General features: G+C 34.6%; 2 protein-coding genes across 11 annotated transcripts in view; one reads left to right on the plus strand and one right to left on the minus strand.

Annotated features, from left to right (window-relative positions):
* Positions 1 to 18,382, plus strand: part of SLC25A40 (solute carrier family 25 member 40) — a 69,014-nt gene that overhangs the window by 44,928 nt on the left and 5,704 nt on the right. The window contains exons 10-14 of one of the 6 annotated variants that reach the window (XR_015248041.1): positions 2,273 to 2,354; positions 6,515 to 6,595; positions 7,197 to 7,368; positions 7,859 to 7,891; positions 13,706 to 15,936. Coding sequence is in view for 1 of the 6 variants with exons in the window: in XM_025929713.2 (XP_025785498.1) it covers positions 2,273 to 2,354; positions 6,515 to 6,595; positions 7,197 to 7,312 (279 nt within the window). In the remaining 5 variants the exon portion in view is untranslated. Of the gene's footprint in view, positions 1 to 2,272; positions 2,355 to 6,514; positions 6,596 to 7,196; positions 8,743 to 13,705; positions 15,937 to 18,382 lie in introns of those variants that run through there. The other 5 variants (XR_015248038.1, XR_015248042.1, XR_015248040.1 and 2 more) reach the window with 5 other exon arrangements.
* The window catches only part of RUNDC3B (RUN domain containing 3B), a 148,537-nt gene continuing 141,229 nt past the window's right edge, over positions 11,075 to 18,382 (minus strand). For all 5 annotated transcript variants that reach the window (XM_086696784.1, XM_086696782.1, XM_086696783.1 and 2 more), the window contains one exon: positions 11,075 to 13,454. In XM_086696784.1, the coding sequence (XP_086552910.1) occupies positions 13,309 to 13,454 (146 nt within the window). In that variant the 3' untranslated portion in view covers positions 11,075 to 13,308. The remainder of the gene's footprint in view (positions 13,455 to 18,382) is intronic.

Here is an 18,382-nt window from a genome sequence, read left to right on the forward strand (position 1 = left end):
TTATAACAAATTATATAGCATTTCCTATCTGTTGAGATACCACTTTTGGGCCGCACGGCTTAAAGTATTGACTATCCCCTTTTGAGGAAATAAATTATTAGTCATTAAATGTCTTAAAATGTACTTTGTGTCCATGGTTTTATCATATTACAAATACATTTTTCTGAAAAAAATTTGGATTTCTTAGATCATTACAGTTATAATAGTGCTTTATTATTTACCAGATATTTGCCCATTTGTTCATTGAATTAAATGCCAGTAGATCTGGTTAGGTAATTTTTCATGGAGTGTCATTTCGTATGTATAATCCGATTGAATAGAAGCAATTTCATCCTCTGCGCTAATTCCTATTTCTTTGGGAACATTTTGGTAAGCATTCCTTAAAGGAATTTTAACAGAAATGACAATCAGAAGGAAAGAATCTCTGATGACCTTTTTTAGGTAGTAGAGAGTTCACTTTTTCTAACTCCTCCACATAAGGTAAAGTGGTGTAGTGGTCTTACACAAAATGAATTTGTAATGACCTAGAATGAGATGCTGACCTATTGGAACCAAATGAAAACAAGACTGAAGGAGCATAGTGAAGGGATGGAGACCTGCAGAAAAATACTGGAATAATTGTACCAGAAAACTTGGAGCTAAGGAAGCCACTGTGATTGAGCTCAAAACTTAGATTTGAGCGTTTCCAGGTCTGGGCTCTGTCAGATTTAACTCTGTAAGTTATACGCCCATTGACTTTTTGAGTAATTTAAGTAGTTAAAAACCAGCAAGGTATTTTCATTATTCTTCTTATTTGTGAGGTGATTAAATGTAACTTAATTGTATTTTCATTATATCTTAATCCAGCATGAATGAAGAAACACAAGTACTATTATATATTGAAATTTATAACAGATGAATCACAAAATCAACTTTGTACATAAAACTAAATGCTTAATATCTTTTTTTAAAAAGTTGGATCATGGCTCCAGGATTTTATACCAGCTTTCCAAAAATATGAAGGAAAATTCCCTACTTTTAGATGCCCTATAATGCTGCCCTTTGACTGTTTTCAAATAAAAATTTGTTTCTGTAACAGAAAAAGTACATGAGTGTTATGTTCAGACTTTCTGTCAGGAAACAGAACAGCCTAAGCCACATCATTTTAGAAAGTGTCAAAGGCTTATATAACATTGTTGCTACCTTTGGCTGCTACATGCTAGATTATAGAGAGGGAGAAATAATAATTGATTTTCACTTACCTGAGACCTTTGAAACTGATGTTAGTTCAGAAACTTAAAACAACATCGTTAGGGTGAAATACAATGTAATTGATTTTGGGGAACATTTTGGGAGCCTATTGTCAAATGTGAATTGGGAAGAAAAACATTTTTACTTTGCATGGCTATTACGTCAAATATTATGACACATTCTTAAGGGAATTTACTCTTAAAAAAAACCTTAATTAGGTCATTTTGAAAATAATCATTGATTCACTTTTAGATGTTTTTAAAAGTGTGATTTGTGAACTGCTGTAGCTATATTTGATAAAGATGTTGAAACCCATAAAGTGTTGTTCATGTAAATTTTTTTTAATCAATTTAAAAATATTGGAATTTTTAAATGCTTACTAAATAATTGAGAATTTCGGTTTTATTTTTTTATTTTTTTTTTTTTATTTTTAACGTTTATTTATTTTTGAGACAGAGAGAGACAGAGCATGAACGGGGGAGGGGTAGAGAGAGAGGGAGACACAGAATTGGAAGCAGGCTCCAGGCTCTGAGCCATCAGCCCAGAGCCCGACGCCAGGCTCGAACTCACAGACCGCGAGATCGTGACCTGAGTCGAAGTGGGACGCTTAAACAACTGAGCCACCCAGGCGCCCCGAGAATTTGTTTTAAAATATTATATTGGGATTCTCTCTCTCTCTACACCTTCATGTGTAGTAAAGGAATAGTAGGACCTACAGGAGCATCGGAAATTTGTGAATACTGGTTTTGGAGTCAGTGGTCTGTCTGGTTCTAATTCTGACTCTATCACTAGTAGTTGTGTGACCTCAGGAAAGTAGCAGAGCTTTTTTGAGACTATTTACTTCTGAATTTGGGGAGAAATATATAGGACACGTTATTTTTTCTTTAATAACAACTTCTCTTTGAATAGATAATGTTTCATTTTAAGTTTCAGTTTAGTTATGATTTCCATTATTATCCTGAAGTAATTTCCTATTTAGAATAATGTAAAAACATTTAGAAAAAAATTAAAGGTAAATTTAATCAATTTTACTTTTTGACAGATTGCAGCTATTGCAACTTTGCCGTTTGATGTGGTAAAAACACAAAAGCAGACACAACTTTGGATAGATGAATGTCATAAAAGTAAGTTTTATTAATTTAAAACATTTTCAGGATGCCATGATTGTTTTTGTTGTTTTTCTTTCTAGGTAGAAGAAAAATAAGGAAACAAGATTTTTTTCCTTTGCTGCCTTAACTGAAACTATAATATACTGTTAGAATGAAATGCCCAGAAAAAATACTCTCAATCCCCTCCAAAATTTAAGAAATTTAAAAATCTCTTTTGCCTGCCATCAATTAAGTCTCATACCTGCTATGTAGAAGATTACATACTAGGTGCGCCTGGGTGGCTCAGTCGGTTGGGCGTCCGACTTCAGCTCAGGTCACGATCTCATGGTCCGTGAGTTCAAGCCCCGCGTCGGGCTCTGGGCTGATGGCTCAGAGCCTGGAGCCTGTTTCAGATTCTGTGTCTCCCTCTCTCTCTGCTCCTCCCCCGTTCATGCTCTGTTTCTCTCTGTCTCAAAAGTAAAAATAAACGTTAAAAAAAAAATTAAAAAAAAAAAAGATTGCATACTATATAACTTTTTTTTTTTTTTTAAGAGTTTGAAAGAGAGAGGAAGAATGGGAGCAGGGAAGGGGCAGAGAGAGAGGGAGAGAGGATCCCAAGCAGGCTCCACACTAGCAGAGCCTGAGACAGGACTTGCTCTCACAGACTGTGTGGGGGCTCCATCTCATGAACCATAAGATCATGGCCAGAACTGAAATCAAGAGTCAGACTCTTAACCAGCTGAGCCACCCAGGCGCCCCTATAATTATCCTTTCAAATAAATCTAGACAAATTAGGGTGAAGGGTAGGAAATTACTAGGAACCCATCGTCTCTTGTTTGTTTCATTAGTATACATATTTTTTTTTTTCTGTTTATTTTTTAGCTTCTTTGGATAGGTTTTTTCTTCATATTATCCAATTTTTCCTTCTTTATATAACCTGTAATTTCTTCTAGAACAAAAGTGTACTCTTAGTTGCTTCCACCAGATCTGTCATTATTATTATCTATGGAAAATGTGGCAAACCCACTGGAAATTACCCATTACAAAATTATGTCATGTAAACCTTCTGACTGATAAGTCTCTTAGAATAATGTAAATAGTTTTGACCCACCAGAAGATTTTGCATACAAAGTAAAATAGGTATTATAATATGTTGAAAAAAACATTGCTTACCGAACCCTGAAACTGAATCCGATGACAACTTTGTCCTTGACTTTCCATAGTCCTAGTTCCCACTAATAATAGGAGCTAACTAAAACCTGAGAAGTAATCAAAGTTGATTATCAGGGTTCTTCCAGTTCCTTGTTTTAGGTGGGAGCCTTTTAGCTGCCTATGCCCTATCTGTTCTCCCTTGGTAGTTTGAAATTAACTGTTTCATTCTTCTTTCCAACTAATCATAATTCCTGTTTCCTCTATTGCATTAAGTATTTACTATAGTGGGAATATTTCTTTATTGTGATTCATGACTATGGCCATGAGGGCACAGACATGGTGACAGGGAGAAGATGGGAATCTCTACAGGTAAATTCTGAGGCTAAGGTTTGAGAGTCACTTCTCTGGGTAAATACTCTTTGGAGTCAGCTGGGGTGCTCTTTTACTACATCTGAAGCTGGCCACCACCCCCAGTGGACTCTCATTTAATAGTTCTAATCTGGGGCCTTAGCTTGTGTATTTTGAAAATGTTCCCTAGATGATAATGATTATACATCCTCGTTGAGACTGGCATCAGGGAGGCATCTTCTTTCACTAGATTCAGCTCTTACCGATGATAGCTGTTTTTTTCCTTATGTTTCTCCAGTAAACCCCAAAGGAGAAATCTAGAATAAGCCTTGGGTCTTAATTTTAGATGATTATTTTTGGTCACTTTTACCTGTTCCTCTGCTTCAGCTATGAACCAGTTATATTTACTTCTACTGAAAACTACACTTCTGATTTGAGTGATAAATAGCCCATATTTTTTTCATTTTTATATATTATTTATCCCTACCAAATGTTCCATTTGTAGTGGCTCCTCCACTCTGGTATGTACAGACAAATGAGGCAGTGTCCAACAGCTCATAATCTAATGGAAAAGAAGCATTTTAGGATGTAGTCCTATCATTTATGTAGTCCTGAGTCCATCATTTATATTTAATTAAAAATTTTAATCTCAGGTTTCAGGTACCTGGGTGGGGTTAAGCACCTGACTCTTGATTTCAGCTCAGGTCATGATCTCAAGGTTCATGAGTTCAAGCCCCACATCAGGCTTTGTGCTGCAGTACGGAGCCTGCTTGGGATTCTCTCTCTCTCCTTCTCTGCCCCTCCTCCACGCTTGCTCACTTGTTCTCTCAATAAATAAATAAACTTAAAAAAATGTAATCTCAGGTTTCCACTTCATAAACCTGGCTCACATCCCCATTGGGTTGTTGGGGAGGATACGGAGCAATGGTAATGCGAATGCTGGGCAGGTGAGAGTATGAGTTTGGAAAATAATCTGGCAATGCCAAGAAGGCTCTCTGAACAAGAAGTTCCACCTAAGATATGTGCCCTAGAGAAATGTCTGCACATGTACAGGGATACTTACTGAAAGAATTATAATCCCCAAAAGTTAGAAAGCACTGAAATAGCCTCTAGCAAAGAAATGGGTAAATTGTGATCATTCATATAATGCAATACCATACAGCAATGAAAATGAATAAAATATAGCTATGCTTGTCAACATAGATAATCCTAAAAGCACATTACAAATGTACAATGTCATATAGCATTTATATAAAGTTTAAGAGCATAAAAAGCAAGAGTATGTATTATTTATGGATATGTTCATATGTAGTAAAGGTTTAAACACATGCATGAGAAAGATAAAGGAAAAAGGAGAGAGAGTGGTTACATCTAAGGAGAGCAATAGTATTGAGAAGGAATATATTGAGGACTTCAATTGTAGCTAAAAGATACAGGTGTTAGGATTTGAAAAATGTGGATGGTCAGTAAATGAGTATTTTATTGTTGTCTATGCTTGAAATACATAGTAACCAACGGTGTTTCCTTACAATATTCCTATAGGAATAGCTCTTCAGTGTTGGAACTTAGGCAGGAGATATTGTGGAGATCACTTTGGAGCTCTACTGAGACTTAATCTTCAGTTAATAACTCTTTCTGTCTGTTCTCTTCTGCATTTATTGCACCTTAGTCTTTAAACAGGGACTGGTATGGGGCTTGAATTCTACAAGATCAGAAAATACCTGGCTATTCGGTTTCCTTTCTTACACCAGTTGTTTCCAAAATTTAAATGGAATAATTCAAATATGCAGAAGTTGCCGACTCATAGTATAAAGTTTTTGTCATTGACTTTCTTTAGAAAGTTAATTTCATTCATAAATACTTTGTTCTTGGTTCAAAAAATGTCCTTTTATTGGGTTGCTATAATTATTATAGTTATACTATTTATATTGATCATATAGCTTCTTAAATAACAAGGCCTCATTTATCTTCATAGAGAATCTGATATTTATATACATGAGATTTGAGATAATGAGCCCCCCATTCCATTAAGTGGCAAAATTCTAAAAAGCCATTTCTGAAAGCTCTCTTTCTCCACCCTTTCCCTTTTTCCCCTGGCTATGCTTAATACTATATACTTTAATCTTTCTTAATGACTCACTTGTCCATGTTCACATTGATGATTGTGGAGTCTAATAGCAGCTCCCAGCAGCTAATGAGGATAATAGAGGAGTGTTTGCCCCTCATCCAACTGGTGTCAAACCAAGACCTTGACAACTTCCGTGTGCAGCTATCACAGTGTTTGCATAGTAGTGTGTCTGCTTCATAGCGCCTCTTGTTTTACTTACTGTGTCTAGTAGTCTTTGGGTTAAGCCAGCTGCTTAGAATCGTTGTGTAAAATAAAGGTAAGTAAACTTTGCGCATGAATAGCTCATTTATAGCTTTATGTTTGACTCAGTGACAAATTATACACTATAATTATACACTATATTATACACTATACACCTTTAACCTTCAACATTTTTCTATTTTTTCTTTTTAATGAATCCGACTATTAAATATAAGACTTTGGGTAAGTTTTGGGTAGATAGATCTTTTCTTAGTATAATGAAATTATACACCCCACATTCCCAAAGACCATAAATACTTGATGTATGTCTTATGTGTTAGAAATAATTAAGTGGTAATTTATAACGTATCATTTCTTTAACATTTAGTTTCTATGCCTTTGCATATGTCAACGTGGACTATCATGAAGAACATTGTTGCTAAGAATGGGTTTGCAGGATTATTTACAGGTAAAAATACTTATTTTACCAAATTGTTGAATAAAATGATTATTTTTCAGTCTGTCCTTTTCCTAAATTAGCAGGAAATTATTGAAAATATTACACATTTATGACTTCTCCCTAAACATCTTTAAGTTAAAAAAAATCTGAATCGGGGCGCCTGGGTGGCTCAGTCGGTTAAGTGGCCGACTTCGGCTCAGGTCACGATCTCACACTCCGTGAGTTCGAGCCCCGCGTCGGGCTCTGTGCTGACTGCTCAGAGCCTGGAGCCTGTTTCCGATTCTGTGTCTCCCTCTCTCTCTGACCCTCCCCCGTTCATGCTCTGTCTCTGTCTCAAAAAATAAATAAACGTAAAAAAAAAAAAAAATTTAAAAAAAAAAAAAAAAAAAAAAAAAATCTGAATCGATTTAATAAGATGAAACTTCTGTATAAAGTAAAGCGGAATTAAAGTGAGGAGCTTGGGAGTAATTTGGCTTGTTCTTTGATACCAGTTGATGGCACAGTGTTTGATACATCATTTCATTTGATCATTATCAGAATGAAATCAAATAAATACATTTTTTAAACATAAGGTAAAATTTGTTCTGATTTTTTTCTATTCTCTTTTCAGGCCTCATTCCCCGTTTAATTAAAATTGCTCCTGCTTGTGCCATTATGATCAGTACCTATGAATCTGGGAAGGCTTTTTTCCAGATGCAAAATGCCAGAAGACAACAATACCAGTGACGCTGTTTCAACTTGAAGTAACAACCAAAGCCAAATAATAAGTTGGAGATTCTTAGGCAAGAACTCTCACCATTATCTCAAAATGATTTATTTTCTGTTTTATAACTTAAATGAGTAGTAGTTTCTGCTTTGCCTCTAAATCATAATCCTAAGTTAAAAATAAATTCTGTTACCCTAATTTTTGAGATACTGAAAAAGATATTCCAGAAATCACATCCATTAAATGTCCCTGTAAAGAAAAGAAAAATTATTCCTAAGTACTGAAAGCAATAATCTGAGAGTTTGATAATTGAGAATGTGTAGGATGTATCAGAACATTTTGAATTGTGTTCTTAATGATGTGGAGAGTCTAGAAGAAAAATGCCCAAGTCTTTTATACATACCTAAATCATGCATGTAGATATTTAAGTATTTCAGCAAAGTATATAATAGATGGCAGTCTTTAAGTAACATTATTTGCATTTAGCAAATAATACCTATTACTTTCTTTAATTCAAATGCATTAGATTTTTTTTTTTTTTTTTTACTTCCTGTTGCTGTTTTAAGGCTTCACCAGTGTTAGGATTTCTTCACTCAAAGGTATGGCTGTTTTATCTTTATGAATCAAAATATAACTGTTTATGTGATATAGGTGATATTTTTGATGATTAAAGACTATTACTCACTGTTTCTGCAAAAGAGGAGTCGTCTTTCTGATGGTGTTAAATGTTTGGCACAGTAGCTCTTGGCTGAGCAGAAAACCACATTACATTTACATTAGTAAAATTTATGTTTCAGCCTAGGAAGGGCCTCTGGTTTCAGCCATCTTGTAATTCAGATATCACTGTTTGTGGAGTTCTGTAGGTCACTTGTACTGGCTTCTTCTAACACAATAGAGATTACTAATATAGTATAAGACACAAAATATTTCCAAAATGTCCCTCAATTTTACACATCTTCATGTTAGTATGCTAGATCAAGAGACTAAAGAGGCAGCAGTTTCCTTAAGAAATAGTTTTCAGTCACTGTAGGCTAATGCCTCAGTAATGTTGCTTATGACTGCAGGAATGAGACAGGGAAGGGTTATGAAGGAAGACAGGACAAAAGTGATACCCTTTTTTTGTTTTTGTTTCATTTTCCCAGGATCTGTATCCTATAAGAAAAAGCACTTTATTGCAGTCTACATGTATGCTAGGAAATGTGAAGTATTTTTTGTTCTAAAATAGAGTAATATGTTCAGGTGACAGACCTCTAGTGTTTGTAGAGGAACTAATGTACTTTGTATTATAGAAAAGAGTTTATCTATTTCACCAGAACAGATCGTGTGTGTATGTAGTCTTTTGTGTTTGCTTTACCCTCTATTGATTTACCTTAAAATTGCAATATCTATAAAATCATAAATATTTATGACTTTGACATTTTCATTAAAATATTTTGATTTCTTAAAAGTATGACTGCTTCAAGCTAAATATTTTCATACAAAATCATTATTTTAATGCTATACTTTATATAAGAAAGTTTTATCTTGAACACTGATGTTTAACAGTATTAAATCTATTTTATTTTATTTTTTTAACAGTATTAAATTTACCTTGGTTCTGTTATGCTTCTTTTTGGTAACTGATCAGTAGAAAACAAAAATTTTAATTTGTAACTTTTAAGAAGCAGTCTGATATTTCACCTTAATAGTAATACCAACAGGGATACTGCCACCATCCCCAGTACTGTATGACTGCATATATGGAAAATTCTTTTCAGGATTAAAATAAATAAATCTAATTCCTTAGAAGCTTTTTTAATACATACTACATGCAGCGTATCTGGATGAAAAGAAGAGTGAAATGAAGCTTTTTCTGTACTTAGGTGGTAGAGGTAGAGAAGCATTAATGTTTTATTTAAATAGCAGCTAAAAAGTGCTTGGCTAGAAATTATATTCTATGTAATGTTTCTGAAAGCAGTTTCCTTCTATTTATGTTAAGTTTTCTAACACATACATTTGATTTATGTGTAAGTTTTTTAATCCATGTATTACATACTTGCTACCTTCCATACAATACACATTTGACTTTTTAAAAAAGCAGAGATGAAATTAAAATAAATTTTTCTTTTATTTCTAAGAAAACTATTCACTATACATATTTAACCACATGACTTTTTTATGCATTTTTTGATATTTTTTATTTTTTTCAATATATGAAATTTATTGTCAAATTGGTTTCCATACAACACCCAGTGCTCATCCCAAAAGGTGCCCTCCTCAGTACCCATCACCCACCCTCCCCTCCCTCCCACCCCCCATCAACCCTCAGTTTGTTCTCAGTTTTTAAGAGTCTCTTATGCTTTGGCTCTCTCCCACTCTAACCTCTTTTTTTTTTTTTTTCCTTCCCCTCCCCCATGGGTTTCTGTTAAGTTTCTCAGGATCCACATAAGAGTGAAAACATATGGTATCACATATGACTTTTTAAAATTCTTCCCTCTTTCTGGAGTACGAGTTCCAAGGATGTAGGAAAGTTTTGAATTTTTTGAATCAGTTTTGAATTCTTTCTCCAAAATGAACTTTTTAAATAAATTTTAACATTCAACATTTACTTAGATCTTTTATGTGGTAGGCAGTATAAAGAGCACTTGAGATAAGAAAATACTTCAGATACTGTCACCGGCTACAAGGAGACGGCAGAGCTGTTTGACAGGTTTGCAAAGGAAGACATGGAACAGCTGAGGGATTGTCCACTCAGCCTGGGAGCAGAGAGGCAGGGTGTCAGGGACATACTTCTATGATTAGGACAGGTGATCCAGTTAAACATACCTGGAAGTGGGAGGCATTGAGCCCCAAATGTGGAAAAACAAGAAGACAACGGGAAACCAAAGAAGCATGTTTTGGCATAGCTCTAGTAATTATGGAGTTGAGTTGGTTGGTTGGTTTTCCAAGACCAGCTTTTTTTTTTAACTGAAAAGAAAATAGGGTAGCATAGTTTAGCACAACACAGCACAGCAAACACTAGAATGTGTCACATGTAGTAAGGCTGTCTTATGTAGTGAAACTTTGGTTTTATTTGGGTTTTAGAGAAATAATGGGGACTTATAATAAGAACTAGTTTGGACTAAAATACACTTTTGAAAGAGACCATAAGGTCATTGATACAATTTTATATCCCCTCATCAGTTAAAAAGAACAAAATCTAAAGTGAAATAGGGGCTGCTGTGCTTACAGAAGATTAAAAGATATTTAAGAGCCCTGATGTTCAAAGGAGTCCTGTGACATTTCAGAGGTGATTCAGTGTATTTATCAAAACTGGAGATTTGACTAGGAACTTCTTTTACAGAGAATTTCCTTAAGTTGTAAATTTGAGACACATTTTTAACCAATTGAAAACAATTATGTAAATCTAATAAAGATGACTTAAATAAAAATTTAGTGTACATAATATCTTTTAATGCTGACATCCTCTTGATGCTATCATAGGTTCTGAGAAGATGGTGATGTTTTCATTTTATAGGTGAGAAAACAAATATGGCTGATGTATAATTATATTAGCAACTGCCCAAATCACTATGGTATTGTACCACTTCAATAGATATTGTGTATTCTGAACCATATCATGTCATTTTTTTTAATAAAAGGTACTTAATTTTATATGAGTTAAAATAAAGATTTCTCTAAAACTTTTGTCCTATTAGTATTTTAGGTGTTGAATAATATACATTTACCATATTTGCTAAAACACAAGGCTCAGTGTACAACTTGAATCAAGTAACTTCAAGGAAAAAATATAACCACTAATGCATAGTACAAAACGTTTAATATACATGCAACAAGTATAGTACATCAAGGCAACAAAATACACATGGAAATATCAGCATACAATTCAGCATTCTATTTTGGATAGGGTGTGTAAACAATAAACACTACCACCTAAAATTAAAGATTGAGACATACATTGTTTCCTCATGCAGACATTACGTATATAACAAGTGTGAAATGAACTGTACAGAAACCTGAATTCACATCAGCAGATGAATTTTGTACCAAGAGCTCCAAGAAAGGAGGAAAAGTCATGATCCTCAGATGTCATGTTTAAATCTGCATTTAGCAGCATGTGAAGATGCACAGGTTACTGAATGCATTAGACAAATCTGGAAAATTATCAATTATGGAATCTTGAATTTCCTTTCTGTATTATAAAAATGTATGGATAAAATTTAACAATGATTGTTTTAAATCACTGAGGAATAATAAATGTCAGTTCAGAGTGGACTGTGAATGATAAAACATTTTACACATTCTGATCGTTTTTTAGGAAAGCAGCAATAGTGCTTAAGAAGCCAGCTTCAAATTTTTCAAGTTCCCCAACTTAGCCATTTCTTACTCTCTTCTCCCAGTGTTGCCACTGTCCTCATTTTATATCTTCCTTCCAGCCCCATGCTCATTAAAAATTGCTTTGGATACCTCACTCATAATAAGGTATACATAATTAAGAGCAGGTAAAAGGTACCAATTTTCAAGAATATTTGCATTTTTACAAGTACTAAAGCCTTAAGCTAAAGGAATAAAGCTCTGAATATGTTCTGGTACATCTAGGATAACTTATTTTAACAGCTTCCAGGCCTCCTCTGTCCCTGAAATAACATTGCTTAAAGTGTCTTACATAGAAGACTAGCCTTCTTATTATTTATCCTAAATTCCAAATTATGAGAATAAAGCTCTAAGTATTGCAGAGAACCACCACACTCCTACACATTTCTAATGCAAAGAACGATGTAGTAAGTTCAGCGCTCTTCTTGCCTCCTCTGAATAAAAGAAATCGCTGTAGGAGGAACATTCTTCCTGTTATGTCCAAGCTCCTAAGTTTGAATGTAATGTTTTCTTAATAAACAAAAATAGCATACAAAGTCCCCATTAAGTATTGTGTCCTCTTCATGTAAACAATATAGAAAACTTCTTTGGCACAACTGATCGTGTTTTCCTCATATTACTTACTATAGAAAATATACTTCGTACATTTTTTTTTCTTTCGGTATGGTGGGATTTTTATGGATGAAATATATAGTTGCAAAAACTGCAAAAAGTTTATAGCACATAACTTTTCAAAAAAGAAAACTAACTTTAGTAGAAGTGTAGGGATTTTTAACATTAACATGTCATGGTTCATTGTTGCACACAAGGGACAACAAAACAACCCTATTATGTCAGATTATTTAGTGTGGTGATTACTAATCCTTACTTTAAAGATCTCAAATCCTTAAATCAACCTGGAGTTTTTTTCAAGAAGTATTGTACATTTTTAAATGTTTTCTAACTATTGAGGAATACTTGATATTTTTATGTAACCTCTTAAGAAAATCTTGGGGAAAATAAAGATAAGAAGTTTATCCACTTTACCGAAACGCTGTAAAATACTTCCCACATGACCCTCATAAATTTAGTGATGGCCTAAAGGCACATTCCTACAAAATTTATAAAATGTTAATGGAATTTTGATACCAAAACTGAATAAGCCACTATGAAACCAGCTGAGAATTTCCTCCTCATATTAAAAACAAGGCATTTAAACATCAGAATATAGGAAGAAATTAATGAAAAAATGAAATTAACATGTCATTTTTAGAAAATCATTGAATAAGAGAGTAAAAGAAAAAACTTACATGTCTCTAGAATAAAACCTTCAACTCAGCCTGGCAATGATGATGCATTTAAATACATGAAAATCAGCTAAATAATAAATATACATCACCGTTTACAATGGGTTATTAATTTAAAGGATATTTGAAAGTTTTTTAAGCCTATTCATATTTAAACTTCCTCAGTGACAAATGTAAGAATCTTAAAATGAAAATGGCAGGATCATTTTTTTTCACTCAGAAGGGCACATGGAATAGACTGAATTCTCTAAAAGAAGCAATAGGATTTCATACATGTGCCAGAACAATATAAAATTCCAAAAGTTTTCCCCAGCAGTCAAACTTATGTAAATAGAACATTTGCAACATAAAAACTTCTGGCTTTTACATAAAATTTTTCAGGATGGAGTTAGGCCTGGACTTGTCATCTCTGTTGTGGGACTTGCAAGGTAGTCATTAGATTTGAGACTTGTTAGTGATTTGTAACTTGCCACTGATGTTAGAGACCCACAGAGACCGAGTAATGAGGGAGTATCTTCTTTACCTGAAAGTTAAAATTACAAATATTTAATTGCCATTGAAGAATGGTACCAAAAGATCTTACAAAGCTTAAAACTTACATACTTCACAAAATAATGCAAACATAGGTATCTAGTTATGTATTTCTATAGTTTCAGTGTCACCCTTAAAAAAACATTACCAGAGAATTATTTGTGCTCCTCATAAAAGTTCTAGAAATGGAAGTCTGAGATGCCTTGTTTTGAGATGAAAATCAAAAGTTTACCTTTTTTCCAGAATATGTTCATGTTCAGTCGGTAAAGGATAATAAACTAAAGTAACAGTATCAGTGCCCAGGCCACAGAAATACAAGGAAATCCCCATGCAGGTAAAGTACTGCTGTAGAAGCAAAACTGGTACAGTTCAGTAGGAGGGCTCAACTGGGACAGCATTAACTCACTTAGTGAATATAAACATTTTTCAGCATCTGCCTTGCATCAGGATCTTTAGTATGTGCTAGACTTCAGTAGGCGTATGAAGGAAGACTGGTAGATCTTTTGCACAGCTGGGGAATACAAGTGCTTCCCAGAGCAGAGTTTCAAGTACCAGCTAGAAGTAGCTGGTTTGAGACTGAAAGGCTAAGCTTTGAAAATCAGGTCTCCCAAGTAGATAAAAAGCTTACGTCTTACTTACACAGTTACACAAGTATAAGCCAAACCAGACAGCAGGTGTTTCTGAATACTATATACTGTTTCAAACGACCCCTGTGAAGTGTTCCCACAGGGTTCTGTACTCTAACCCACCTAGTTGTACTATATGGTACAATATGTGGGGCCTATGTACATAGTACTGTATACTATGATACATATGATAATTGTGGGGCTCTTTTTCTAAACTGTACACTGAGAAAGGACATGGAATTTGTTGTTTATTATTATAGTCCCAGTGCCTAGCACACAGGAGATGGTCATTAAATAATTATATAATTAACGAATCATGACTGGAGGAACTGTACTGGGACCCAAGAGCATTCCTAGTCCCTTTTGGCTGTATGGCCTTAGGAAAGGCATCTTCTCGGAGCCTATGTGCTTAATAAAATGAGAACAGATACTAAATATGACTAGTTATGTTAACTGCATAGTTTTGCTGACAAGTAAAATGCAGGAAAATATAAAAGCGTTAGAAAAAGTTATGAAAAAGACTGTTAAATTCAAATTTAAAATGTTTATGGCGTTATTTCACGACCAAAAGATTTAGGTGTTTCAAGCACCCTTTTCACATTTAAGCTTAGAGACCCATTTCGGGTCAACATTCTGGAGTTCCTGTTAAATGCTCCTGGGACTTAACTGCTTTGGATAGTCTCTCTAAATTTCTACTTTAACTGTACAACTCAGTGGCATTAATTTTATCTATAGTATTGCGCAACCATCACCACTATTTCCAAAATATTCATCACTCCAAACAGAAATTCTCTACCCATTTAAGCAGTAACTATCCATTCTCCCCTTACCCCCAATCTCTGGAAACTCTAATCTACTTTCTGTCAATGAATTTGCCTACCGTATGTCATTCCTACCAGTAGGATCATACAATATTTGCCCTTTTGTGTCTGGCTTTATTTCACTTACCATGTCTCCTAAGGTTCATCCATGTTGTATGTATCAGAACCCCATTCCTTTTTTATGGCTGCATAATATCCCTTTGTATGTATACACTACTTTTTGTTTACCCATTCATCTGTACAGACACTTGGGTTGTGTCTACCTTTTGATTATTGTAAAGAGTGCAGCTGCAAACACTGGCACACAAGAATCTGTTTGAGTACTGTCTGCAATTCTGTGCAAGTCTATACTTAGGTAACTTTTTTTTTTTAATACAATCATATAGTAATACAAAAGCTAAACCACCTATATGTCTAACATAGTTACACAATGAGGTACTACTATACAGCTGTAAAAGAATCAGAAAGATCTCTATGTACTGCTAGGTAGTGATTTCACTGTCAAGTGAAAAAAGCAAACTGCAGAATAGCGTATAGCATGTTACCTTGTATCTAGAAGAGGGGCATGTAAATTATTTGAACTTACTTGTATTTTAAAAAGATAATTCAAAAATAAAAATAGTTAACTATGAAAGCAGAAGTGAACAGAACTGAAATGAACTTTCAGCACAGTAACTGGACTCTAGCATATATTCTCAAGATAAAATAATTAGAAAGAAATCTTACCACATTTTAGTAATAATATAGATACTGTTATTTTGAAATTAATATATAGTAGGATAAAGCAAATAAGTAATTATGTTCATATAAATTAGGAACCAATATATTCACCATCATGTCAAAATATAAAATCAAGTGCACAGAAACCCTGAATGTTAAATTTAAATTGTAAAATAAATTTAAAGTATATTTTTCTTTAAAAAAAAATTTCCTAACTCTTCCACAGGCTAGGAACAATGACTATTCTAGTAGCAACAGGGACCCCTAAAGCTAAATTATGGCCTCTAACATTTCCCAGTATAAGGAGGTAAGTCTTCTTAAAGAAATAGCTGATTCTGGGTGTGGGCATGAAATGTAAATGTCTTTTTTTACCACAAAGTGAGGAAGCTATGATAGACTGGGGGAGTGTCGAAAGGACATAGGAGCCATCTTTAAGGGTCACTGTTCAAAAAGGACAGTGACCTGATGAGATGCATTGACAAAGATGTATCATTTATGTTGTTAATGCACATATGTTTAATCTGAATTTGATAATAATGAACATCAGACAAATTAAATCGTGGGACATTTAACAAAACAACTGACTTGGGCTCTTCAATATACAAACGTGTGTGACAGAAAAAGCCAAGTTGGTGGGTGCTCTGCTAGATGAAAGGACACCAAAGAGAATGAAAAGTAAATAATATGTGATCCTTGATCGGATTCTGGACATACCAAAAAAAATAAAGGCTTTTAAATGATATTACTGGACATGCTGAGACAAGAATATTAACAAACTATCAGGTAATAGTGTATTGATGTTAAAGTGCCTAAGGATCATAATGGTATGGCTTTGTAAGAAGACATCCTTATCCCTAAGAGATATATGCTGACATACTTACAGATGAAGTTTATGATACCTGCAATTCACTTTCAGATGGTTGAGCACAACAGAAAAGGCAGATATAGGAGTAAATGAAGGGAGTATGTGCCCACAAAAACAAGAGCAACATAATACAAGTGTGGCAAAATGGTTACATTGGTGAATCATGGTAAAGCATACAGGGGTGTTCATTCTTCTGTTCTTTCAACTTTTCTGTAGATTTGAAATTATAAAAAAAAAAAAAGTTGGAGTGGGGGAAGAAAACAAAGGTACACAAAGTCCTCAGTTGTGCCCCAACAAACAAATCATACAGCAGAGCTGAGTGGGGCATATCCAGGAGAGCACAGTGGGGGGTGGGGAGCCACCTATGAAAGCCAGCCTTTGCAGACACACGGCCAGCCTCTGAAAATACTGATGCTGGGGAACATGCAGGGCAGTCTGTTACCCTCAAGAAAGCCAAGAGACTTCACTGTAAGCCTTCATTTAAAAATAAAAGTAGAAAAAAAATGCACAAGATTCCAAAAATGGTTATGTTGTGACTGCAGCCATGCAACTATAAAAGGAAATAAAATATAAAAAGGAAATGAGCAAAAAAGGGCACCTGGATGGCTCAGTCAGTTAAGCATCTGACTCTTGATTTCGGCTCAGGTCATGATCATGGGATTCATGAGTTCAAGCCCTCCACACTGACAATGCAGAGTCTGCTTGGGATTCTCTCTCCCCTCCTCTCTCTCTGCCCCTCCCCCCACTGTGTGTGTGTGTGTGTGCGCGCGCGCGCGCGCGCGTCTGCGTCTGTGTGTGTGTGCGCACATGCATGCGCTCTAACTTTAAAAAAAGGAAATAATCAAAAGGAAGCGTTAAGATACAGAATTATAACTGATTATTCCAAAATATTCTTGAATATTGTGATGTCAACAGTAACTTATGCATACACATATACGTATAAAATTACTATATGAATTAAAAAATAAGTATGTTAAACTATGTGTTGATATTTTAACAATTTTTTGATATGGGAGGAAATAACTAGTCAAGGTTAACAAAACTTTCTAGCTCAGACAAATGGAAAAGTAGTAGTTCCTAGCAGAAACAAGTTAGTCATAAGAAGCAGCAAATAGATTTTCATTTTATAGCAAGAAAGATCCCTTTTGTTTTAAACTTACGGATAAAGAGTCTGGACTCTACAAGTCTTCAGATGGTACTGCTACAAATATTACTAAGTTAGAAGTCATTCAGCACAATGCCAGATATTGTGATAAAAATAAAAGGAACCACTTCTTGCCTGTAGGGAGCTTAATGCAAGGTAGAAACAGACACACAGAAAATAATAATAAAATGCAGGAAGTACAGTGAGAAACATAAGGTAAAGGTGAGATCACCAACCCTATAAGGAAGTCTGAGTGGGGACGGAGGGGCCAATGGGGAAATGAAGAGACAGTAAACTATATCCTAATTTTAAGGAATGCCTACACAGATTCCTTAGCCACTATCATAAACCCATAAACATAGGGAAAATGTTATGTTAACCTGTTATATAAGGAACATGTTACCTTTTTGTGATCAAAGGTCAAGAAAAGGGGTGGTCAGAATTTTGTGCGATAAAATTTCAAACTGGAACCACTGCGTGTAGTAGTTGGAGCTGGCAAAGAGGGAGTTGTGACAGTTGTTTTTGCATGCACATGGATGAACGGTGGCCACGGGTGCTCATAGCAATCTCTAACAGACTTACTTTTATGAAGGCCAAAAAAGCCTTCAAAAACTTACAATTTCCCTTTCAAATTAGTAGTTGTTTGTTCATAGAAGAGTATGAAAACAGACAGTAGGATGTAAATTTCCTATTACTGAAGCAAATCTTCATTAAAGAATTACTACAGTTCACACTTTCTGGTAA

Source organism: Puma concolor, chromosome A2, assembly GCF_028749965.1.
Source record: "Puma concolor isolate L17-30 chromosome A2, mPumCon1.1.hap2, whole genome shotgun sequence".
Taxonomy (NCBI): domain Eukaryota; kingdom Metazoa; phylum Chordata; class Mammalia; order Carnivora; family Felidae; genus Puma; species Puma concolor.